Consider the following 24,984-nt stretch of genomic DNA (forward strand, 5'->3'; position numbering starts at 1 on the left):
TATATATATATATATATATCCTATCTAAAAAAAAGTATATATAGTATATATACTTTTACACTATATATGCTATTTTTTTTTGAGATATGTTCTCATTCGGTAGCTTTGCTTGGCCTGAACTCTGTATGTAGACCAGGATGTCCTAGAACTCAGAGATTTGCCTTCTTCCTCCTGAGTGCTGGGGTTAAATTCATGAGCCACCATGCCCAGTTGTATTTCAGGTTTTGCTGTCATGTTTTTCTGTTGCAATTAATTCTGTCATGATAGCAGGAAAGCAGTAATTGATATTACATATGCAAATTAGCATAGCTGTGCTTCATTCAAACTTCCTCATAGGGCTAAAGATGCATTTCAGTTGGCAAGAGTATTTTCCAAGCTCGAATTCAGCCCCCCAGCACTGAATAACTCAGGCATGCTGGCACACCCTGTCCTCCCTGCCCTTCACAGGATCAGTAGTTCAAGGTCATCTTTGGCTGACTAGCAATAGCAAGTGCAAGGCAAGACTGTTGTAAAGGATACTATGTTTCAAATACCAACAAAGACCTTACAGTGACAGCAGTGGCCTGGATTTAGTGTGCAGTCAATGATTTGCCAGTGCCCACTCTGAACTCTTGGGAGGAGATCATAGAAACAGAAGCCTTCCAAAATCTTGTCTGAGGAGCTGCCTTGATTTTACAGGAGTCGCTGGTATTTATGGAGAGAAAAATTTGCTCAAGATGATGCAAGCTCTGAGAACTCTGTATAATTGATTTTTATTATTTTTGCACATTCTTGATATGGAAATATCAAGATTGATATGGAAATATCAAGATTGATATGGAACTCAATCTATAGACCAGGCTATCCTTAAATTTGGAGATCCACCTGTCTCTGTCTCCCAAGTGCTGGGATTAAAGTCATGCACCATCACTGCCTGGCATGAGCTTTTCTTTTTAGGTTTTATTTGTTGTTACTGTGTGTAAATGTATATATAATGTGTGTCTGGTAAAGGTCAAAGGGCAGCTTTGTCGAGTCAGTTCTCTCCTTCCATGTTTCTGTGAATTGTGGGGAGCTAGTTTTAGAGACAGGGTCTTATTTTGAATCCTAGGCTGACCTTATACTCTCAAATCCTCCTGCCTCAAGCTATTAAATACTGGGATTATAGGCATGATCTACATTGCTTACCTTCTTTTCTTTTTTCTTTTTTTTTTTTGGTTTTTCGAGACAGGGTTTCTCTTTATAGTCCGGGCTGTCCTGGAACTCACTCTGTAGACCAGGCTGGCCTCGAACTCAGAAATCCGCCTGCCTCTGCCTCCCAAGTGCTGGGATTAAAGGCGTGCGCCACCACCGCCCGGCCTTTTCTTTTTTCTTAATGATTAATTTTTATTTTGTGTGCATTGGTGTTTTGCCTGCATGTGTCTGTGTGAGGGTGTTAGATCCCCTGGTACTGGAGTTTCTAACAAACAGGTAGGAGCCACCATGTGGGTGCTGGGAATTTAATCCGGGTTCTCTAAAAGGACAGCCACTGCTATTAGCCACCAAGCCACTCTCCAGCCACCTTGGTTTCTTTGTTTTTGTTTTTTTAACATAAAATTTCAGGCATCTGCTTAAAATATGTTTTTTAAAAATAGAGAAAATGGCCGGGCAGTGGGGGTACATGCCACTACTGGTGGACAGACATATATGCAGGCAAAACATCCATACACATAACACCTACCAAGGAGAGCAGAGTATATTACTCGGGTCTTGATGGGCACGGGTCACTTTCTAGGTGAGGTCTTTTCTCCAGACTTGTTTCCTTCAACTTTGAAACAACGCAGTTCTCATTTTATCCTCAGCCACTGTTGTGCCCACCCTGACTTGGTAAATATCTTCATCCTTTTGAAGAAAATTGGACTGTTTATATTCTTTGAGGACTGGTTAGACTTCTGGCAAAGTAATGAACCACATTGCCAAGTGTAAAGTCCTTGGGGAATCATGTTCTGTCGCGTGTGTGTTTGTGTGTGTGTATAAATAAGGTTTCTCTGTGCAGTCCTTGCTGCCCTGGAATTCTCTCTATTCATCAGGCTGGTCTTGAAGTTAGAGGTATTTGGCCACCTTCCGGCTTATTTATATATTCTTAAATTAATTTTATATGTATGGATGTTTTGCCTTCATATATGTCTGTCCAGCATGTGCACAGTGGCTCATGTAGGCAGGTGGTGGCAGTGTATGTCTTTAATCCCAGGACTTGGGTGGTGGAGGCAGGTGGATCTTTGTGAGTTTGAGGCCAGCCTGGTCTACAGAGTGAGTTCTAGGACAGCCAGGGATATACCTGTCTTGAGAACAAACAAACAAACAAACAAACAAAGATAGAGGCTCATGCTGGCCTCAACTTTTTATTTTCTATTGCCAGAGATGACTTTGAACTTTGAATTCTCCTGACTCCACTTCCCAATGTGGGATTCAGAGACACGCTTCCACTCTACAGTGCTGATGGCCAGCTCTAGTGAACATAATGATGGAGTCTGGGCAAGCACTATGAACTGAACTCCATGCCCAGACCTGGTTTTTGTGGGGTTTTGTTTGTCTTATTTTTTGTTGCAGTGTATAACCCACGTTAGCCTGGAGCTTCCATGGAGACCAGGCTAGACATGGACATGTAGCAGTCCTGCTTCTGCTTCTGAGTGCTGAGTTACATGCAGGTCTCACCGCTCATTTGGTTTCCCAAGACATGTTTTTTCTGTGTACCTTGGCAGTCCTGCAAGACCAGGTTGGCTTCAAATGTACAGAGATCCACCTCCCTCTGTCTCCCAAGGGCCCAGATTAAAGGTTTACACCACTGGAACCAGCTTAGTAATATGTTTTATTTATTTTATTTTTGTTTATTTGAAACCTGGTTTCTCTGTGTAGTCCTGGCTGTCTTAGAACTCTCATCAAACTCAGCAGTCCACCTGCTTCTGCCTTAAAAGTGTTGAGATTAAATGTACAAACAGCACCATGCCTAGCAGTGATATGTTTTAATGAGCCCTCCAGGGGATTATCCAAGTCATGGCAGGAATGAAACAAGTTTCTTCTTCCCAACTTAAACTGCCAACTGTTCTGCAAAGCTTTCTCCCAAGGCCTGAGACTCTGATGGCCACTCTCCACACAGCACTGCTTTCAGATCTGGTCTCATCTCCAGCCCTCCCAAGTCCTCAAGAGCTCTAAGAGACAGAAGAGGAATAAAATCCAGGCTTAGAGCCGGGCAGTGGTGGCGCACGCCTTTGATCCCAGCACGTGGGAGGCAGAGGCAGGCGGATCTCTGGGTTCGAGGCCAGCCTGGTCTACGGAGTGAGTTCCAGGACAGCCAGGGCTATACAGGGAAACCCTGTCTCGAAAAACCAAAAAAAAAAAAAAAAAAAAAAAAATCCAGGCTTAGTAGTTCGGAGTTGGCATTGTATAGTCTTCACACAAGTGAGGAACTGCAGGACTCCATTCTTAACTGTGGAGTCAGTTCAGTTCTTGGCACAGTGCCCAAAAGTAGGACTCCAGTCCAGGGGATAAGATCAGTTCATATTAAAAAGGTCTTCCCTATTCTAGAGTCATCACCAGGGTTACCTATAGGAGATGGGTGCACTGCTTCGTTAGGACTGTATCTACAACCAAGTCAGGCATTAAAAAGCAACCTGTAAGGAATTTACCATGTGTAGGACCTGGAGGGAACTTGGCTCAGTTTCTTGAATGGACGTTGGGCAAATACCTAGCGCTATTTTTTAAAAAGTATCCTATTCCCTTTCCTGGTTGAGATCCAGATGCCTAGTCTGGTTTGGATTTCCAGTAGAGGAGCCATAGGCTGTGATAAGCAACCTAGCTGCATGCTAGCTGCATTCTAGCTTCCTTGCTCTCAGGTCGGTAGTGAGTCCCCCAGGCCAACAGAGGGCGTACGGTACTGCTGCCGGTTGCTGAGCCCTCGAAGGTACAGTCGCGGTCTGGGGCCGCGGGGACTGGTGGGATCGCGATGGCGGCTGCCAGGCGGCTCATGGCGCTGGCTGCCGGCGTCTCTCCGCGCCTCAGGCCGCCGGATCCCCGCGCTGCCGGGCGACAAGGATGCTCGCGCGGCTTCTCATCAAGCTTTGTCCGCCCCGATGGCATTCAGGAAGCTGCCGAGGTCAAATCAGAGGTGGCCCCTAGCGAGCCTGGGGAGGGTGACGGAAGCATGGTGAACGGTGAGGATAGTGAAGCTGAGATTTGGCTGCGATGTCCTTGACTAGGGAAGACAATCGAGGAGTGCGGGACAGCGGCCAGGTCAAGGCTTTATTCTTGAAAGTAGTTTAATTTTTTTACATCTGTGAGTCTCTGCCTTGCCTGTTAGAAAGTCTGATATGTCTTAGGCCCACCTAGAACCCAGCACGCCTGCATGTAGATGGATCAGGGGGAATCCCTTGAATATCCTACTTCTGCCAGGTTGAGTAGCATTGAGGGTTAGCTCCGACATCACAGTTGGACTTAGCTCCAAATTCCCCTGGAATTTCAGAAAGTCAGATAGAGGCACATGTCTTCTTTGGTAGCCGGTAGTTTTATTGTTCATGACTAGTGCAGGCAATAGACCTGCTGAGAACGTCATGGCCATTAAGATAGGTGGAGTAAGGCAGCTGGCCTTTAAGATCTGGGGGTGCTCTGGGCAGTGGTGGCGCAGGCTTTTAATCCCAGCAATTGAGAGGCAGAGGTAGGCGGATTTCTGAGTTCGAGGCCAGCCTGATCTACAGAGTGAGTTCCAGAACAGCCAGGGCTACACAGAGAAACCCTGTCTTGAAAAACCAAAACCCCAAAACAAACAAACAAACAAACTGGGGGTGTGATATTTGTGCATATCTGTACTGTACTTAAAGTAGGGCTACAAGATGGGTTCAACTCTCCTTGAGTCCGCTTAGGTACTGTTTAGTACTTAACTAACTTGATTCTTACTGCATTTAGGAGAGTGGTCCAGGCAGGACCCTCCTATTATGCTAGTTGGCACAGAAGTCTACCCCAGGTAAGTATCCCAAACTAGATAACCAGCTTCTATCAGAAGTTTTGGAAGAATGTTTTCAAAATGCCTCACTGGTGAGATGGCTCAGCTAGTAAAAGCGCTTATGTCCAAGTCTGGTAGATAAAGTCAAGTTCCAACCCCTGATCACAGTGGAGGGAGAGAACAGGTTTGCCAGGGCTATCCTCTGACCTCACATACATGTATACACACACAGTAATAAGATTTTTTTTTAACACAGGGTCTCAATATATACCCCTGGCTGGCCTGAAACTCACAGAGATCCGCCTGTCTTTGTCTCCCAAGTGATGGAATTAAAAGTTTTCAACACCTGCCCAGCAATAAATGAATTTTTAAAAGGGCATAAGAATTAAATACAGATCCTACCTGAACATGGCTGGCGTTCTCAGGTCCCTGTTGAAGAACACTCTACCCACTGTGATGTGAAAACCTCCCAAGTGATGATGATGAACCAAGCACATGATACTCTAGGGATCAGTTCCACTGTGGAGGGGGATGAGCTGAATGTAATCCCAGACACTGAAGGTGGCAAGTGAGAAGAACTCTGAAGCCTTCTCCTCTGAAGATTTCTGACTCTGTGTGTGAATGGGCACTTCATTTTGTTTTGAGCTGAGCCATGTTGCCTCCTTGTGGTCTGCTTAAGCCCCGTGTCTGGCAGGGGCGGCTGCTAGATGACATCATCTCTGGCATTTTTGTTTGGAGGTTAATGAGAGAATGAGTGAAAGGGGAGAGATGGCCTCCTGGTATCTGTTGCCCCTTTCTCTTATGTCAGGGAGATAGGAGGGTTGGCTCGTGCCTTGCCTTGGCTGTGAGCCCTTCCTGTGAGCTTCAGAGAGGACTTGTGCAGAGTGCTGGGGTTAGTTGAGAGTGGAGGCAGGATCTTCAGACTCTGGATCTCTTCCTGATCTGCAAAAAGTCTGTCCTTCTAACTGTGAACTGCTTTAGGAGGGTCTTGATCTCTCCTGTGTATAGGTGGGAGATATTTTTAGGTTTTTTTATTTGGTTGATTGGATTTGTTGTTGTTGCTGCTTTTGAGATAAGGTTTCTCTGTATGGCCCTGGCTGTCCTGGAACTCACTCTGTAGACCACGCTGGCCTTGAACTCAGAGACTTGCCTGCCTCTTCCTTCTGAGTGCTAGGTAAAAGGTGTTCTTCACCACCACTCTGCGGTTTTTTGTTTTGTTTTGTTTTGTTTTCTAGCACCTTCTTGTAGACGTCAGACGCACAGAGTTTACTGACCATCCAGCCCTTTCCAAGGACTCCCAACTCCATTGAGTGCATGAGCTAACATCTTCAGCCCAGTGACTTTGATTCACACACACACACACACACACACCCCACACACACACGCATCTACACCTACCTATCTACTTTATGGAGTTTCAAAAGAAAAATAATTGTAATGATTTCATTCTTATTTTCTTAGCTTCTAGGGACCTATTAAAAGAGTTTCCACAGCCTAAAAACCTTCTCAACAGCGTGATTGGAAGAGCCCTTGGCATCTCACATGCAAAAGACAAGTTAGTCTATGTGCACACGAATGGACCGAAGAAAAAGGTAACTATTGATGGCTAAGTGAAACACTGGTTTGACTCAGAGGAGACTGGCTACTCTTCCTTTCAGGTTTTGTTTGGTTTTGTTTTGTTTTCAAAGAGGCCAAAAACATTCTGTTTTGTTTATGTTTGTTTTTGTTCTTCTAGACAGGGCTTTTTTATTCCTGTGTGTCCTGGAATTCATTTTGGAGACCAGCCTGGCCTTGAACTCAGATCTGCTTGTCTCTGCCTCTCAAATGCTGAGATCAAAGGCATGTGGCACTGATTGCTTTTTGTCGAGATAGGGTTTTGTGTAGACAGGGTTGGCTTAGAACTTACACCATAAGAGGATCTGGTCCTGAGTTCGAGGCCAGCCTGGCCTACAGAGTGAGTTCCAGAACAGTCAGAACTACACAGAGAAACCCTGTCTCGAAAAACCAAAAAAAAAAAAAAAAAAAAGAGGATCTGGTCTTGGATTGCTGGTTTTCCTGCCTCCACTTCCCAGATCCTGAAGGTATTCCATATACATGAAAAATGACTTACAGATGTGTGCTACTGTGAACTCAGAAGAGAATCTCATAATACAATTCAATTTGAAGAATCACCAGTCCTGCATGTGCTTTGTTCAGGGAGAACAAACACAGCAGTTGGGGTGAGGAGTACTCATCTTGTCAAAGAGGCCCTTTCAGTACTTCATGGTTTTGTTCCTTGTGTAACAAGGGAAGCAGGAGAGAAGTGATGGTGATGAGTCCTACTCCAAGTGTTGTAGAGCCTAGACCTCACAGAAGCATTCAGGGAAACCATTCTGAGTGAAGGTTCTTTATGATTGGTTGTTTGCTTTGAGACAGGGTTTCTCTGTTTATCTCTGGCTTTCCAGGAAATGACTATGTAGACCAGGCTTGCCTTCAACTTAAGAGATCTACCTGGGTCTGCCTTTGGAGTGCTGGGATTAAAAGCCTGTGCCACCACAACCAGTTTGTTTATTTTTGCTACAGGGTCTTATACATCCCAACCTGTCCTGGAATTTACTTTGTAGCATGATCTTCTGAGTTACAGGTGTAGGCTACCATTTCCACTTCTTTATTTGCTTTTCACTTTCCCAGAAAGTCACCCTGCACATTAAGTGGCCCAAGAGCGTGGAGGTGGAAGGCTATGGCAGCAAGAAGATCGATGCTGAGCGGCAGGCTGCAGCAGCGGCCTGCCAGCTATTCAAGGTGAGGGCCACAGACCTGGGAGACTTGTCCCCTGCTCTCTCTTGCAGTAGTTTTGGTTCCAGGGACATCTTATGATGTCCTAGTTGTGTTTTGTGTGTGTGTGTGTGTGTGTGTGTGTGTATGTGTGTGTGTGTGTGTATTACATATAGCTATGTGTCATCCAGAGGTTCTTTACAGGTGTCATTCCTGAGAAGTGGTCTATATTGTTTTTCTGTTTATTCATTTGATTGTTTGAGACAAGGTCTCACTGTGTAGCCTGGCTGGCCGAGAACTACCAATGTAGACCAAGCTATCCTTGAACACACAGAGAGTCACTTGCCTGTGTTTTTTGAGTGCTTGGACTAAAGCTGTATCTCACTCACCACATCTGGCCTGGTTGGCTGGCTAGCATGTTCCATGATTCACCTGTCTGCCTTTCTAGCCCTGGGATTATAAAGTGTGCACCACCACTACCTGGAGTTTTACATCAGAGTTGGGGATTGAATTCAGGTCTTGTATGTTTATTTGGCAAGCTCTTTACTGACAGGGCTATCTGACTCCCTAGCCTGTATCTTATTGTAAAATTGAAAAAAAAAAAAAAGAAAAGAAAAAAGAAAAACAAAAGCTTCAACTTTTTTCTCAGATGTGGTTTCACTGTACCCTGGCTTGTCTGGGACTGACTAGTGTAGAGCAGGCTATGTGCCTGCCTGAGTGCTGGGACTTTAATCCTGAGTGTTAGGATTGAAGGTGTGTGTTCCCACCACAAGTTTGAGAGAAAAAATTTTAAAGATATTTATTTTATGTGTATTGCTGGCATACATGTATAACAGGCTAGTACCTGGTGTCCATGACGATCAGGGAAGGGCAAAGGGATTAGTGATATGTGACAGCCTAGACCCTGAGTTCATCTGATTATTACACTTTGTATTAAGGAAAGGAAGTGTAATTTCTCTAACTTTACATTTCTTGAGATTGTTTTGGCTGTTGGGAGCGGTTATGGTATTTTGTGAGTTTTAGAACTTTTGTTATTTTTGTGTTTGATGTTTTCTTTGTGGTTTTGGTAGGGATTTCATTGAGTGTGTTTTCATTCTATATTTATTATTTCCAGTGTCCAAGTATTCTATCTCCTTAGGATAAGCATCTTAACCCAGGTATATTTTTCATTTTGTTACTGTTAAAGTTTATGTTTTTTCTTGTTTTCTTTTTTCTGTTTGTTTTGCTGTGCTGAAGACTGACCCAGGGCGCGTGCAAGGCGAGCTTTCCACCACTGACAGCTTTTTATAGCTCTTTTCTTTCTTCCTTTTTTTTTTTTTTTTTTTTTTTTTTTTTTTTTTTTTTTTAATATTTATTTATTTATTTTATTGATGAGTACACTGTAGCTGTCTTCAGACACACCAGAAGAGGGCATCCAATCTCATTACAGATGGTTGTGAGCCACCATGTGGTTGCTGGGATTTGAACTCAGGACCTCTGGAAGAGCAGTCAGTGCTCTTAACCGCTGAGCCATCTCTCCAGCCCCCTTTTTTTTTTTTTTAAAGATTTTTTTTTTAACCTTTTTTGTATGTTTATATGGGTGTTTACCTTCGTGTGTGTATATGTGTGGTACTTATGGAGGCCAGCAGAGGGTGACACATCCCTTGAGGCTGGAGTCATGTTTGTGACTCCATGTGGGTGCTGGAATTAAACTCTGATCCCCTAGAAGAGTATCTAGTGCTTTAACCACTGAGCTGCTGCTCCGACACCTTTTACATGTAAGCATATGTCTATGTGTCTGTGAATCAGTGTGTTCATGTGAATATAGTACCTAAGAAACAAGCTTCAGATCTTAAGCTGTTGTGAGGTAAGGTGCTCTGTGAAAGCAGCACATTCTCCTACAGGCGGAGCCGTCTCTGCAGCCTACTCCTTGATCTCTTTGTTGGCTACGGTACTACAGTAAACACCTGTGCAACTTAGTTTCCGTTGACTTTTGAATCCATACTGAATGTTTATTTTACAGTTTTAAAAACATTTTGGATTATTTTGTAGCATATGTCTAACAGGGTTCTTGTGTTAGAAGTGGTATCTATCTGACATTGTGAGCCATTCATTTCCTAATTACCCCGTTACTGTGGCTTTGCAGATCACTGTGTGCTGTATCATACACCCCTCTGGTTCCCTGGTTTTTTGTTTAGTTTATCCAGACAGGGTTTCTTTGTGTAGCCCTGGCTCTTCTAGGACTTGTTCTATAGACCAGGCTGTCCTCAAACTCAGAGATCCGCCTGCCTCTGCCTCTGCCTGCTGAGTGCTGGGATTTAAGGTGTGCACCTCTTGTACTTTTTTTTTTTTGTTTTCTGTTTTTTTTTTTTTTTATTACTTGTTTGTGTGTTGCTTTGTTTGGTTGTTTTGTTCAGGCTAGTCTCAAACTATGGAACCCAGCTGGGCTTTGAACTTTTATTTGCTTCAGTGAGTGCTGTGTCTGCAGGAGTGAGCCACTGTGCCTAAGGGCTCTGTCACTGTTTCATTTTTTTGAAGGTCTATAGTCAACTAGCTTATTTCATTTCTAACTCTTGTTTTACTGAGACCAAGTCTTGCAGATCTTTTTACAACTTCAAGTGATCTTCCTGCCTTGGCCTGGGAGACATGGGGTTTCAGACATTTGCTCCTATATCTAGCAGATCTAGACATTTCTAAGATCTTTTCTCCTTCCCTTTCTTTTGTCCTTCCTTCTTTCTCTTTCTGTTATTTTTTGAGATGGTTTCACTGTATAGATAAAGCTGGCCTGGATGGCAAGATCCTTCTCTTTCAGCAGCTTCTGTTGCTGGGATAACAGGTGTACACCATCATACCTGGATTTAAGTGTATTTTTGATTCCCACTTCTGGCCAGGGCTGAGATATACATAGCACAGCCCAGCACAAGCTGACTGAGGTGTAATGATGGTATGATCCTGACAGTTCTCTCTACTCGACAGGGCTGGGGTCTGCTGGGTCCACGGAATGAGCTGTTTGATGCAGCCAAATACCGAGTACTAGCTGATCGTTTTGGGTCTCCAGCTGAGAGCTGGTGGCGCCCAGAACCCACCATACCTCCAACTTCCTGGCGGCAGCTGAATCCTGAGAACATTCGGCCAGGGGGTCCTGGAGGACTATCCCGATCCTTAGGCCGGGAGGAAGAGGAAGATGAGGAGGAAGAGCTAGAAGAGGGGACCATTGATGTGACAGAGTTTCTGTCCATGACCCAGCAAGACTCCCACAACCCACTCAGGGACTCAAGGTACTGCTGTTAAGAGGGATGCGGGGACTCTGGCCACATCTTGACATAGGATTGACCTTCTCTAAACCTTTAGATATGGGAGGGCTCTGCCCCACACTTTAGTCATCATATCTTGTTGCTCAGTGTGTCTCCCCCTATATGAGAGGATGGGATGAGGTAGTACGCTACTGTCTTGGGCTATGGCTGGGTTCCTGCAGACTGTACATGACCCTTCTTTCCAGTTCACACAGCGACCACTTTGCTTACTCTCTTCCTCTGCTTCCTTCCCTCTGGGAAAGCTAGGGGAGTGTGGGCTCTGCTGTGTGACTGAAGAGGCAGTAGAGCCTGGCCCCATCATTTCATGCCTCCTACCTACCTGTCACATCAGCACTGTATCCTAACCTTGAAGGCCCAGAGAACTTGCCTAGGAAGACAGCAGATTTTTTTTTACCTCAACTGTTTGTCTTCATAGGGGGGGCTCCTTTGAAATGACAGATGATGACAGTGCTATTAGAGCTCTGACCCAGTTTCCACTTCCCAAGAACCTTCTGGCCAAAGTGATTCAGATTGCAACATCCTCCTCCACAGCTAAGGTGAGTTGACTCTCGTGAAGGTGTGAGCTTGAGCAGAGCAGCCCACGTGTTTGTGCCTGTCTCTCCCAAGGCTAAGCAGGACCGGAGCCTTGGGGGTGGGGCAGGGCTGAGGGTATCTGTCTTAGCTCCTACCTAGGCCACCTAGAAGGATATAGGATCCTTGCTGGATAGAAATGATAAGGCAGCAGGGCCAGAGGAGAAGTGAAAACAGCCATACAGTATAGGTCGCACTGCTGATTAGAAGATCCAGACCTGGAACCATGTGGTGGGGTTAGGAGTATGAAAGAGTAGGAGTGGGCGCCTGACTCCTAGACTGTAAGTGACATCACTGATGCTACAGCAGGGCTCTCAGGAGGACAGATAAAGAGGTATAAAGCCTTTACTCTGTCAGGATATGCCTAGGATTTGACTCCTGTCTACAGCTTCAGCCCCAGACTTTCCTGAAAGTGCTAATCGGATGAGGGTTAGGAAGACAGGTAGTGTGGCACTGTATGAACCCTATCTTCTATACAGAAATTGAGAAGCAAGTTCAGAACTTAGGTCACACAGAGTCATTGGATGAAGGACATAAAGCAGAGGGACAAGAAGGAAGTCACAGTACATACAGAACCGTGTTTGGTTGAGCCGAGTCTGGTCTGGCTCTCTGGTCCTGTAGATCATGGTTAAGTCCAGCTCTGGGTTCCTTGAAGTGCTGAGATCACCTAGTAGTCTATCTGCATTCCCTGCCTTTTGTAACTTCCTACTTATCTTCCACGTAGAACCTCATGCAGTTCCATACTGTGGGCACCAAGACCAAGCTGGCTACACTCACTCTGCTCTGGCCCTGTCCTATGACCTTTGTCGCCAAAGGCCGCCGTAAAGCTGAGGCTGAGAATAAGGCAGCAGCCTTGGCTTGCAAGAAACTGAAGGTAAGTCCCTTTGCCTATGACAGATTGGTCTACTTTCCTAGGTAGTAAAACTCACCAGGCCTTGGACTGTTTATTTGTCAATGCTGTTCCTATGTCTGCTTTCCCAGTCTGCACAGTGACTGTGCCTGGGAGCTTAGCCTTAACACTTAGAGAGAGATTCTGTTTACCATGGTGGCCAAGAGGATAACCTGATGTGTAGCAAGCATGAAAACTGAGGAAGAGACAGTAAGGTGATGGCAGTGTGTCCTTCATCTGGACATTTGTGTACCCCTCCACCCCTTTTTAAAACATTTTTATTGTGTACACCATGGCATACATGTGGAAATATGCAGGAGTAAGGTCTCTCCTTTTACCATATGGATCACAGCGATCAAACTCAGGCCATCAGATTGGGTCACAAACATGCCCTTCTCAAGACAGGATTTGGTGTATCCCAGGCTAACCTGATACGTGTTACACAGTGAAGGATAACCTTGAGTTCTGGCCTTTCTGCATCCACCTCCCAGGTGCCTATGCCACCTTGTAGTGCTGGAGACCAAACTCAGAGCTTCACGTGCTAGGCAGCTGACTGACTAATTTTAACTACATCCCCAGCCTGCCTTCTACCCGCTTCCATACTACAGTAGGGCCATACTACAGCTCAGTTGGGCCTGGTGCCTGCTGTGTAGTTCAGGTTGGCTTCCAACTCACAGTCCTGTCTCAGCATCCCAAATGCTGATTATTGGAGAATACTAGTAAGCCTGCCAAACTTATTTTTCTTCCTAGTATTGGGGATTGAATACATGGTATTCCTCATGCTTGGTGGCCACTATACCACTGTGCTCTATCTAACGGTTCCCTGGAAGGAGCTTTGGCATCAGCTAATGCCACAGCTTTAGAATTAACATTGTGAGTGATTGACAAGAGAAGTGAGTTCATCTGACGAATGGTGATGAAGGTGCAGTTTCAGTTTGCAGAATGTGAAGTGAGCCTGCTTTACTAAGTGGTCTGGTGAATCTTTGTGAGTTTGGTTTTGGGACCCATGTCTTATATTCCTCTGATAGTGAAAGGTGCAGCTGTCAACTTGGAGAATATGAGGAGTTCATGACTTGGTGTTACTTTATACTATTATCCTAATACTTGGGAGGCAAGGCAGGAAGATCATCATAAGATCAAGGCTGGCCTGGAGTATATAAAACAAAGCTGTATTAAGAAACAAAAAGAAAAAAAAAAAAACTGGCGGGGTGATGGCAGCTGTGCTGTGCGCCTTCAATCTCAGCACTCAGAGTTTATACTAGCACTTGGAAGGTAGAGGCAGGTGGATCTCTTGAGTTCCAGGCTCTTCTGGTCTTCAGAATGAGTTTCTAGGACAGCTATGGCTACACACATAAACTCTGTCTTTAGGGGGGGTGGTAAAAGGCAAGAACAAAAGACAAATCAAATTCAGAAAAATAAAAGTTGCGAACAGGAGGTGAAGTGAGAGAGTCGATGCGCTGAGCTGGGTCTCCCTGCAGCATGTGTAGGAGTCCGCCATTTCAGTTCATGTGCACACGTCCCACTCACAGCATGGGAGAAGCTGTCTGGGAAGGGGCATAGTGCTGGGCAGCTGGGTGACCAGCCGACGCATGCAGACAGCAAAGGGGTAGCATTAGGGCCTTTGGTGGTCTAAGCACTGGGTCTTTAGTTATAGCAGAGGTAGAAGTGGGAAGACATCCTTTGGGGGGAGCATGGACTGAGCAGAGACATTGCACATGAGAGAAACACAAAGGAAGGAAGGAAGACCGATGGGATCACAGTTGCTTGAAGGTCATATTTCATCTCACGAGGTGATTTTAAGCATGTAGTGAAGCAAACAAGGATTTTGCTTTAAAGGGACCATGCCTGACTAAAGTTTAGTTCCTAAATTAATTTTAACTAGTTGGCTTTTTAATAACTTTGTGGAGATTGACACTATCTTAGTATCTCCTCATTTATCCTTTATTCACTAAAACCAAAATCTAGAAGACAGATTGCTTACCACATCCCTCAGTTTCTCAGCCCATCTGGTCTAAGCACATAGACTGAGCTATAACATGTCCTTCTACAGAGCCTGGGCCTTGTGGACAGGAACAATGAGCCGCTTACCCATGCAATGTACAACCTGGCCTCCTTGCGTGAGTTGGGTGAGACCCAGCGTCGGCCATGTACCATCCAGGTGCCTGAGCCCATCCTTCGCAAGATAGAGGCCTTCCTGAGTCATGTAAGCATCCTCTCCTCCATCCCGCTGTCTCCCTCTCGCTGTCTCCCTCTCGACTGAAGGCTGTTTCTGCCCACAACAGGCATAGGAAGTCCTCTTTTCCCACTGAGCAGGGAGCCTTATTCCCCTGGCCCTAAGTCCCTTTAGTCATGCCTATGAGGTGTCAGGGCAGTCACAGCCCAAGTTCTCTGTTCTGTGGGTTGGGCCCCAACCATGTGATTCAAGTGAAGCCTTTGGAGGGCTGACTGCATATGAAGGAAGGCAGGCACTCTGTCATTTTACTGTTTCTTGGTCCTCTAGTACCCGGTGGACAGTTCATGGATTTCCCCAGAACTCCGGCTGCAGAGTGATGACATCTTGCCCTTAGGCAAGGACTCAGGGCCCTTGAGTGACCCTATCACAGGCAAGCCATACATGCCCATGTCGGAGGCAGAGGAGGTGCGCCTGAGCCAGAGCCTACTAGAGCTGTGGCGGAGGAGGGGGCCAATCTGGCAGGAGGCCCCCCAGCTACCTGTGGACCCTCATCGGGACACTATCCTCAGTGCCATTGAACAACACCCAGTGGTAGTCATCTCTGGGGACACAGGCTGTGGGAAGACCACACGTATCCCTCAGCTGCTGTTGGAGCGCTATGTGACTGAGGGTCGAGGTGCCCGCTGCAATGTGATCATCACACAACCTCGCAGGATCTCAGCTGTGTCTGTGGCACAGCGGGTCAGCCATGAACTGGGCCCCTCCTTGCGCCGGAATGTGGGTTTCCAGGTACGCTTGGAAAGCAAGCCTCCAGTCCGAGGTGGGGCACTGCTCTTCTGCACCGTGGGTATCCTGCTTCGGAAGCTGCAGAGCAACCCCAGCCTGGAGGGTGTGAGCCATGTCATTGTGGATGAGGTCCATGAGCGGGATGTGAACACAGACTTCCTGCTGATTCTGCTCAAGGGCCTGCAGCGGCTCAACCCTGCCCTGCGGCTGGTGCTCATGAGTGCTACAGGAGATAATGAGCGGTTTTCCCGATACTTTGGGGGCTGCCCTGTTATCAAGGTACCTGGCTTCATGTATCCCGTCAAGGAACACTACTTGGAGGACATCTTGGCTAAGCTGGGTAAACACCAGTACCCACACCGGCATCGGCACCATGAGGTGAGGGCTACTCCTGTACCCCAGGGTCTGGAGCTTTCCTTTGAATTCCCTCCTCCCTATCCTTATGATAGATCATTATTTTCTTCCCAAGCCTGTCTCCTTGATAACAACTGGGGAATAATTGAGCTTTTAAAAACTGGGGAATAATCGAGCTTTATGTGGGACAAGTATGTGCGGGCTAGAGTTTACATACTGAGCCATACTGAGCAGCTGCTAACCCTCATTGTGTTCCTGTGTGTGACCCCTACCCCATGACTGTGAGGGGCCTTTCTTACCCCACTCCAGTCTGAAGATGAATGTGCACTTGATTTGGACCTTGTGACTGATCTGGTTCTGCACATCGATGCCCATGGGGAGCCAGGTGGGTGAATCCCCCAATTTTCAGCTATATCCTTTTCCTATTAGCTGGACCAACCAGCTCATGGCTGCAGGGCCCCTTTACAGGTGGGATCCTATGCTTTCTGCCTGGCTGGCAAGAAATCAAAGGAGTACAACAACGGCTCCAGGAGGCCCTGGGCATGCATGAAAGCAAGTACCTCATCTTACCAGGTGAGCATATGCACAGTAATGAGTCTTGCTCTCTGTGGTAGGGAGTGACCCAGCCTATACTCAAGTGGGCCTTGTTTCTCACTTTGATCATTTGGACTTCAGTTGTATCAGGGCCAGGGTTGGGTGAGGGATCCAAATACTTCCCTTGCCCTCAATATGGAACTCTTCTGGCTGAACAGTGTGTGAAGCCCTTTTGCATCTTGCTACCCACCAGTGCACTCCAATATCCCCATGATGGACCAGAAGGCCATATTCCAACAGCCTCCACTTGGGGTACGCAAGATTGTATTGGCCACCAACATTGCTGAAACCTCCATCACAGTTAACGACATTGTACACGTCGTGGACAGTGGTCTGCACAAGGAGGAACGCTATGACCTGAAGACTAAGGTGGCACCTCTCTCTTGGGCCCAACTAACCCATTGGGGAATGATTCCAGTTCTGAGGTTGCCCCTAATCCTAATCTACTGTAGACATTCTTTTTGTGTGAGGAGATGTGGAGTAGACAAGGCCTGTAGCACATGTATGTTTTCTGCCTTTCCCTAGGTGTCCTGCCTGGAGACCGTGTGGGTGTCGAGAGCAAATGTGATTCAGCGCCGGGGCAGGGCAGGCCGCTGCCAGTCAGGTTTTGCTTACCACTTGTTCCCGAGGAGCCGGCTGGAGAAAATGGTCCCTTTCCAAGTGCCAGAGATCCTGCGCACACCTCTTGAGAACCTGGTGCTGCAAGCCAAAATCCACATGCCTGAGAAGACGGTGCGGCAGAGGCAGGGCTAGGGAAGGGCTGGCTCCTGGACAAAGCAGGTAGGACACAGGCTCATGAGAGCGTGGTTCTTTCTGCTCTAGGCAGTGGAGTTCCTCTCTAAGGCTGTGGACAGTCCAAATATCAAGGCAGTGGATGAGGCCGTGATACTGCTCCAGGAGATCGGTAAATGGAGGCTAGGAATGGTTGGGCTGTGGCGTGGCTCATGGGAGGGACTGACAGCTGAGCTGTTGCAGGGGTGCTGGACCAGCGGGAGTACCTGACCACCTTGGGGCAACGCCTGGCCCACATCTCTACTGATCCCCGACTGGCCAAGGCCATAGTGTTGGCTGCCATCTTCCGTTGCTTGCACCCACTGCTGGTGGTTGTTTCCTGCCTTACCCGGGACCCCTTCAGCAGCAGTTTGCAGAACCGGGCAGAGGTAGACAAGGTTAGACCCAGTGCTTCCTATAGCCCTCTTGTCTATTCACATCTCACCCATTGTCCTGAGATGGACTCTAGTCACTCTGCTGACCCCTGTACAACATTCTCCTCTCCCAGGTGAAGGCATTGCTGAGCCATGACAGTGGCAGTGACCATTTGGCCTTCGTGCGGGCTGTGGCTGGCTGGGAGGAGGTACTGCGCTGGCAGGACCGTACCTCCAGGGAAAACTACCTGGAAGAAAACCTTCTGTATGCCCCCAGCTTGCGCTTCATTCACGGTCAGCCTGGCCTCCAAGAGGGCCTTCCCTGAGCACTCCTCCCACTTCCCCCAGAGCTCCCATGCCCAGTTCTGAGGCTGGGTCTCTATTTACACTGCACTTTGCCTCCCCAGGGCTCATCAAGCAGTTCTCAGAGAATATTTATGAGGCTTTCCTAGTGGGAAAGCCCTCTGACTGCACACTGCCGTCTGCTCAGTGCAATGAGTACAGCGAGGAAGAAGAGTTGGTGAAGGGCGTGCTGATGGCCGGCCTCTACCCCAACCTCATCCAGGTGCTTCCTCTAGGATCGGGTGCTCACCAGGTCCCCACGTCTCTACAACCCTAGCTCCTTGCTCATATTTCTTTTACCCTTAGGTGAGGCAAGGTAAGGTTACTCGGCAAGGCAAGTTCAAACCCAACAGTGTCACTTATAGGACCAAATCTGGCAACATCTTGCTGCATAAGTCGACCATTAACAGGTGGGTGCAAGCAAGATTAGATACAGAGGGCCCCAGAGAATGGCCAGAGGTGTAGCTTCACACAGCACTTTTGTTGCCTAGGGAGGCCACCCGGTTACGGAGCCGATGGCTGACGTATTTCATGGCTGTCAAGTCCAACGGTAGCGTCTTCGTCAGAGATTCCTCCCAGGTGCACCCACTAGCTGTATTGCTCCTAACAGATGGGGACGTGCACATCCGAGGTGGGTACCCACCCCTCCCACCATCCCAAGGGGTACTCATGGCTCCAAGAGCATGACCCAACGTAGCTTGTCTTTCTCCTCCAGATGACGGGCGTCGGGCTACCATCTCATTGAGTGACAGTGACCTGCTGCGACTGGAAGGTGATTCTCGAACTGTACGGTTGTTAAGGGAGCTGCGGCGAGCCCTAGGACGGATGGTGGAGCGAAGCCTCCGCAGTGAGCTAGCTGCACTTCCTCTTAGTGTCCAGCAAGAACACGGGCAGCTGCTTGCACTGCTGGCAGAGCTGCTGCGGGGACCTTGTGGCAGCTTTGACGTGCGCAAGACAGCTGATGACTGAGCCCCTCTTCCGCTGGGGCTATGTACAGAGTGCAAATGTTTATTTAAAATAAAGTTATATTTATCCCTTGTGAGTGCTGCTGTCCTCCCAAAGGCTCCTCTTAGGACTCTAGGCTCTTGGCTGGGGATAAAGTTGGCAGTGGCCCAAGTCCTATGGGAGGAAGGGGCTTAGAACCTCCATCCACTCAAGAGTGATCCACCAGAGCAGCCGACACATTCCAACTGTTTGGGCAAGCCAGCATTGTCCCAGCTGTTCCAAAGAGCAAGCACTCTTCTAGGCAGCCTTGATTTGGGTCCTGCCCTGGCCATACCCGTAACTCAGGTGAGGGAGGAACTGAAGGGGGTAGGAACTAATGGGGACTAAAAGGACAAAAGCAATATAGCATGGTGGGATGTCAGGCAGCTTTATTGTTTAATTCAGTACAACAATTACAGACATGGGTAATGCCTAAGCCATGAGCAAACTGTCAAGTACAGAAAGATCTTATTCCCAAAGTATGCACATCACATGGCCTGTGGTCCCAATCTGTTAGACCAGCCTTCTCAGGGTCTCTGGCTTGTGGGATCATTCCAGGGAGCTACCTAGAGAGCTTGGGCTACCTTCCTTTCTCTAATCCTTGGCCAATGGACTTGTTTCTTGTCAATTTCATTAGCATCTTCAAGGCCCCAGGATCAACATCAAGGAGGGTAGCAGGTACCTTTATGCCCTCAGCCATCACTACCCTGGTCCCCACTGTGTCCTTCCCAGCTCCATCTGGCCCCTATTGCTGCAAAATACAGACAATGCAGGCTCCAAGCGTAATTCTGACAGCCTGAGAAGAAAGCCACTCCCCAACTCATTCCTTTTTCTACAGGTCCCAGCAAGTCTTTGTGTGTGCTTAGAGAGCTAGGGATTCAGTGTCAAGATTATCATAAAGTAACTGCTACCTCATAAATGGAGAGGACCTTCAAGCCCAGGGATACCCTCCCTTGGCAGAGAGAGAGTGAAGACCTCTACCTGTTCAAACTGCACCCAAGCAGAGGCAGAGGCTGTGTTAGGAGGAGGGCCAAGGGGGTCAAGTTTGGGCCAACTTCCTGAGAGGCAGATCTGCCCAGCAGAAAATGCCCTACCAGAGGAGCCCTTAGACACTCCCAGGCCATTTCAATACAAACTTAGGTTTGAATCCTTTATTAGAAACCATGCAAACTTTAATACAAAAAATACAAGTGCAATAAGAATCTTGTGTTGATACAATTCCCGGGATTTTCTCAACATTGCAGCCATCCCATCCATGAGCAGACCACGCTGGGATGGCTACACCACCATGGCTGGCCTTTCCTGCTCCTTTCCAGTCACACCAGAAGAAAAGTGGGATGGCCTCAGTCTCATGCATTTTAGTTTTAAATTTTCACACCTGATTCCCCACTGTTCACAAGCGTTCTGGACATCTCAGGCTCCCTTAGATATGAGGATTTGGGTGCCATGGCCTGCAGGTACAGGCCAGGGATTTTAACCTTCATTTCTGTTTCTCCAGCCCTGGTTTTGTATCACACATTAACCACCGGATTCCCAGGGAATGAGATAGATGCCAAAACCAGCCTCTTGGTTAGAAAAGCAGCATATACACAATACCAACACAACCAGTCACACTGACCCACCCTAACTGTCCGACTTCACTAGGCAATAGTCCCACTTCTTCTCACAGGGCCCCCAAGCTGCCCAGAGTAGGGCAACCCCCAATGTCTGACAGCCTCCTCAGTGGAGACTCAGGATCTCCTCCTTCCCTGCTTCCCTCACCACCTACTGAGAACTCTCATTTAGACATGGCTTCAACCTGCAAACTACACCACCAGTTCATAGGTTATTGGGAGGGAAAAGAATAAAAGAAATAAAAGAAAAAAGTGAGACAGCAGCTACTCAGGTACAATAAGCCGTAGGGACAAGGAGGACTGAACCTTGACTAACTTGAGGCAGGGCAGCAAAGGGCCTGGTACCACCTACATGGTGGCCTCCACCATGGGGTCAAGGAGAGGCAGTGGTTTAGGTTCCAGGGGATTCGGTCGGTGCTGGACTCCACTCGGGAGTTCACCTTTACCAGTCCCTCCATGTTGGGCCAGGGAAGAGAGGGAGGGTTTGTCAGTTTCTTTTGGGTTTGGTCCAAAAAAACCAAACGGCCAAGGCTGGAATCCAGCTCCTCCCCTCTAGATCCCACAGAGAACCCACTAGACTCCCATCCCCTCCCAACCTTCTCCATGGTGCAGTGGTGAAGTGGTGAGATAGTGAAGCTGGAGCTGGGCCCAGAAAGGGGTGGAAGGAGGTGTAAAGGCAACGGGGCTGCTGCCGCCTTGAGCAAGCGAGGCAGGAGGGAAGGAAGCCTAAAGGGGCTGCCCAGCATCCAAGAGCTTACAAGTCTAGTAGACAGCCCGGGAAAAGGAGCCCAGGGTCCGAGACCCCAAGCTTGGGCCAGCAGGGAAGTGGGGAGGCCGGGAGACAATGTCAGCCCCATGGTCGGTGCGGGCCCTGGCATTTGCCCGGAACGTCAGCCTGTAGGTCTCAATCTGCAGTGACACGTGAGGAGGGATGGGAGAGGGTAACAACGGGGGAGACAAGAGAGGGAACACAGGGAGATGGAAGACGAGACCAGAATGTCATCGTTAGATGCCTGGAAGATAAAAGGTTACTTTGTTAAAACTTAGGCCACACTTCAGTCATAAAACAAAGGCGTCTCCATTTCCAGCCAGTGACAGGGACCCTGGCTGGCCCTCAGGCCAAGCCCAGCCACTTACTTGTCTCCTGGATCTGGCTGTCCAAGGTCTGGGGCTCCCTTTGATCACCACCCCCTGACAGGGTGGTGTGGCCACTGAGGCCACTGGCTGAAGTAGGGGCGCCAGCATCAGGCGCAGCCTCAAGGATGACCGGCTCCTCCCCAGCAGGGGGGGCTGGACACGGAGGGGCCTCACTGCCACCGCCCTCAGTCTACAATGAAACAGTGGGGGAGACAATGAAGGGTCAGTGGGGAGGGAGTGGGATGGGGTGATGGCAGTGAATTTCATATACAGCCCTCCCACCCCACACACCACAGTAGCCACCAGCTCCAGCTCCATCAGGTCTTTTCCTCTCTTTCCAACACTGACTCTCAGGATTGGAGATGCTGAGCTAATGACACTCCTGAGAGTCTCATCATGGAACTCTGGGAATCTCACCAAGGTCGATATACCAAATTACAAATACCTAAGACAACAGACAGCAGTAACTCTGAAGAGCACACAGCAGAGGTCTACACCTGGCTGGAAAGTAGAGGTGCCCCTCGCCAAGTACGCCCATTGCTTTGAAAGGGCTCTTGGTAACTAAGTAGGCCCCTGCCTGCTCATTTGTGTGGTAAGGTCCCTTCATGGTAGAGCATGTTTTATGTTGAATGTCGTTCTAGTGCTGTGGACAGAGAGGAAGCAGAAGAAGGTATTCAAAGAGGTGTGACCCATGAACATTACAGGGAAACTTTGTGGAGCTCAACAAAAGGACACTGGATATGCAGCATGGGTCAAGCATAAAACAGCAGAACAGTGAGAACGTTGAGTGAGCTAGACTGCACATGTCCTGGAAAGTCCACCAGGCAAGAGTAGAGACAGACATAGATAGGGAGATAACAGTGAAAAAAGAAAGAAATACAAAATGTGGCACATAAAGTCTAAGTGTGACTCTTAATCTGCAATTACTCCCTGTTGTAGTCATGAACAAGACACCAAATCTGTAATCTCCCATTTAGACAAGACTGAAGGATGACATCCTCTCAAGTCGCAGAGGGTCAAAACTCTAAGAGCAAAGAGCCCTAAAATGTTCACTGAAGTGGAGCCAGACCTGGAAACAGAAGACAGGAAAGGAAAGCTGTGGAAGGGCCAGCACTTGGTGAGCAGGCACAGAGGGAAGGCTCAGTCCCTCCTCCCTGCGCATTGTCCCTGAACATCAGCAGCAGCTTCATGCTTGGGAGTCTGTGAGCTGCAACCTGCATGGTCTCCCCAGCTGCCCATGACACAGAAAGAAGGATACATGGAATCTTGGCACACAAAAGGTCTCACAGTAATGTGGAAAGAGGTGGGAGGGAAGAGGAGGGAGGAGGAAGAGGAAAGAAGAAAGGGAGCAAAGAGGAGAGGCCCAGCCAATGTCAGATATGGAAGAAGGTCGCCTCTGCCCTCACACCCTTCCAGCAGCCTGTCCCGAGCAGTTGAAAATGATAGGCAAGGGGCTGCCGAGCCCCAGCTTGCTCTGTCCTTTGTGCTCCGACCCACACTCCCTCAGAAATGGATGGGACGTGTCCAGCGAGGCAGGTCACAGCTCTGGCTCGGGGGTGGGGGGTGGGGGTGGGGGACACAGAGTCTGCCACTAGCTGAGGTGGCTGGGGCTCTTCGCCTTCTCTGCCTCCCTTTGGACTAACAGTGGAAATGGAGACAGCAATGGCACGACTGAACATGTGACTCCTGAAGACACTGAGGGGCGGTGACAGGCCCACTAAGCCCCATTCCAACTGCAAGGGAGACACAGCACTCTAGCTGTGTACGGCTGGCTCACTCACTACCTTCACGGCACCTCCTGCAGGCAAGTGGCCCACGTTATCAAGGGATCCCACTTTGGCTTGGGCCTTCTCCTTGAAGTTCAGTTTCTGACTTTCAATCTTGACATCTCCTCCACCTGAAACAAAGGAACAGGCCACTGAGGGGGGCAGAATACACCTGTAAGCAAAGTCAGGAGCCTACATAGGAATGGCCACAGACAACTTTCTTTTTTTTTTTTTTTTTTTTTTTGGTTTTTTCGAGACAGGGTTTCTCTGTATAGTCCTGGCTGTCCTGGAACTCACTCTGCAGACCAGGCTGGCCTCAAACTTAGAAATCCACCTGCCTCTGCCTTGCAAGTGCTGGGATTAAAGGCGTATGCCAACACCGCCCGGCCATAGACAACTTTCATCCCTTCTGAAAACAAGGAAAATAAATAGCTAGGGTGGTTCAGAGGACAAGAGGCAGGGACAATATCTCTCTTGGAGGGAAGGCTCCCCCCAAACCATTGCAGGCCCAGCCTGTGATGGCTCCTGGTTACCCAGGTCTCACTGACCTGCCTAGATGACCCACCAGGGGCATTTGCTCAAGCTGACACTTGGTGAATGATGGGGGCAGGACACAGACACTGAGTACTTGAGTCACACAGTGAAGAGGGAAGAGTGAAACAGCGAGCATGTGAGTGTTCACTGAGGAAAGGCAAACAGGGTCCAGTGCTCCCTGGCTGGAAAAGGCAAGGACACCTGCACACAGGGGCAAGGATAGGAAACACTGACAGACCAGGGCTAAGGAGAAGTGTGGCCTGGGTGGGAACAACCCTCTTACCCACCTGCTCTCAGTCCACACCTACCCAGGGTCCTGACAAACTCACCAGGTTTCCTCACTGTAGAGCTGTCCCCGGCACACCCATCCTTAACTCAGTGCCATTAGGGCAAGAGCTATCTCATACAAAAGGGGAGTGGAGTGCGATAAACAATTACAAGGACCACAGTGTTTGGTCCTTCAAAAAAAGAGTACACTCCACATTGGCCCTCACTGTCCCAATACTTAGGAGGCTGAGTATGAGAATGGCTACAAGCTCAAAATTACTCTGGGCTACAGTCAATTCCAGGTTAGCCTGGGCTACAAAGTGAGACACTGCCTCAAAAAAAAAAAAAAAAAAAAAAAAATCACAGCTGGCAGGGCCAGCGTCTAGAGCAAGATCTGATAACAGCTTGTCTGCTCTGGACATGGAACTGAGGCATATGCCAAGGCGAGTGCTCAGGCTCTTCTCAGAAGCCTCTGTAGGATGCAGTCAGCGATGCTGTCAGATGGAAACACTACCGGAACTGCTAGGACACCTCAGGTTTAGACAGCATTCTGAAAGCCTTCCCTTCTCCTGTCAAGGCTGGCATCTGAAATGAGTCCACTCCTCTAGCTCCGGGAATGCTAAAGTGGGAGGCTAGCCCTGGTCAACAGTGCCTGGCACATAGCACACAAGACTGCTAGGAACAGGATGTAAATATCACAAAGGGAACAGCTGTGAAATGGACTTAAGGAATTGTTACTCCAACAGCACCCAGCCGGGTACCTGGGAGGGAAGTGTCTCAAGAATTTGCTTCTTCCTATCTCACGTGTGTAGTGTGCATTCACGTATGTATG

General features: G+C 48.2%; 2 protein-coding genes across 12 annotated transcripts in view; one reads left to right on the top strand and one right to left on the bottom strand.

Annotated features, from left to right (window-relative positions):
- Dhx30 (DExH-box helicase 30) overlaps positions 1-18,893 on the top strand; it is a 30,532-nt gene extending 11,639 nt beyond the window's left edge. For 5 of the 6 annotated variants that reach the window (XM_028785380.1, XM_028785377.1, XM_028785381.1 and 2 more), the window contains 18 exons: positions 6,413-6,543; positions 7,622-7,732; positions 10,661-10,962; positions 11,414-11,534; positions 12,293-12,442; positions 14,508-14,660; positions 14,958-15,794; positions 16,080-16,155; positions 16,239-16,343; positions 16,558-16,733; positions 16,890-17,096; positions 17,187-17,268; positions 17,340-17,533; positions 17,644-17,803; positions 17,917-18,074; positions 18,158-18,261; positions 18,343-18,482; positions 18,567-18,893. In XM_028785380.1, the coding sequence (XP_028641213.1) occupies positions 6,413-6,543; positions 7,622-7,732; positions 10,661-10,962; positions 11,414-11,534; positions 12,293-12,442; positions 14,508-14,660; positions 14,958-15,794; positions 16,080-16,155; positions 16,239-16,343; positions 16,558-16,733; positions 16,890-17,096; positions 17,187-17,268; positions 17,340-17,533; positions 17,644-17,803; positions 17,917-18,074; positions 18,158-18,261; positions 18,343-18,482; positions 18,567-18,820 (3,461 nt within the window). In that variant the 3' untranslated portion in view covers positions 18,821-18,893. Of the gene's footprint in view, positions 1-3,904; positions 4,167-6,412; positions 6,544-7,621; positions 7,733-10,660; positions 10,963-11,413; positions 11,535-12,292; positions 12,443-14,507; positions 14,661-14,957; positions 15,795-16,079; positions 16,156-16,238; positions 16,344-16,557; positions 16,734-16,889; positions 17,097-17,186; positions 17,269-17,339; positions 17,534-17,643; positions 17,804-17,916; positions 18,075-18,157; positions 18,262-18,342; positions 18,483-18,566 lie in introns of those variants that run through there. The other variant, XM_028785376.1, reaches the window with a different exon arrangement.
- A 314-nt stretch (positions 18,894-19,207) lies between these two features.
- The window catches only part of Map4 (microtubule associated protein 4), a 146,575-nt gene continuing 140,798 nt past the window's right edge, over positions 19,208-24,984 (bottom strand). For 3 of the 6 annotated variants that reach the window (XM_028785366.1, XM_028785365.1, XM_028785362.1), the window contains 3 exons: positions 23,370-23,482; positions 21,586-21,775; positions 19,208-21,461 (listed from right to left, as the gene is read on the bottom strand). In XM_028785366.1, the coding sequence (XP_028641199.1) occupies positions 21,454-21,461; positions 21,586-21,775; positions 23,370-23,482 (311 nt within the window). In that variant the 3' untranslated portion in view covers positions 19,208-21,453. The remainder of the gene's footprint in view (positions 21,462-21,585; positions 21,776-23,369; positions 23,483-24,984) is intronic. The other 3 variants (XM_028785364.1, XM_028785368.1, XM_028785367.1) reach the window with 1 other exon arrangement.

The sequence above is a fragment of the Grammomys surdaster genome, unplaced genomic scaffold, assembly GCF_004785775.1.
Source record: "Grammomys surdaster isolate TR1022 unplaced genomic scaffold, NIH_TR_1.0 125216, whole genome shotgun sequence".
NCBI lineage: Eukaryota > Metazoa > Chordata > Mammalia > Rodentia > Muridae > Grammomys > Grammomys surdaster.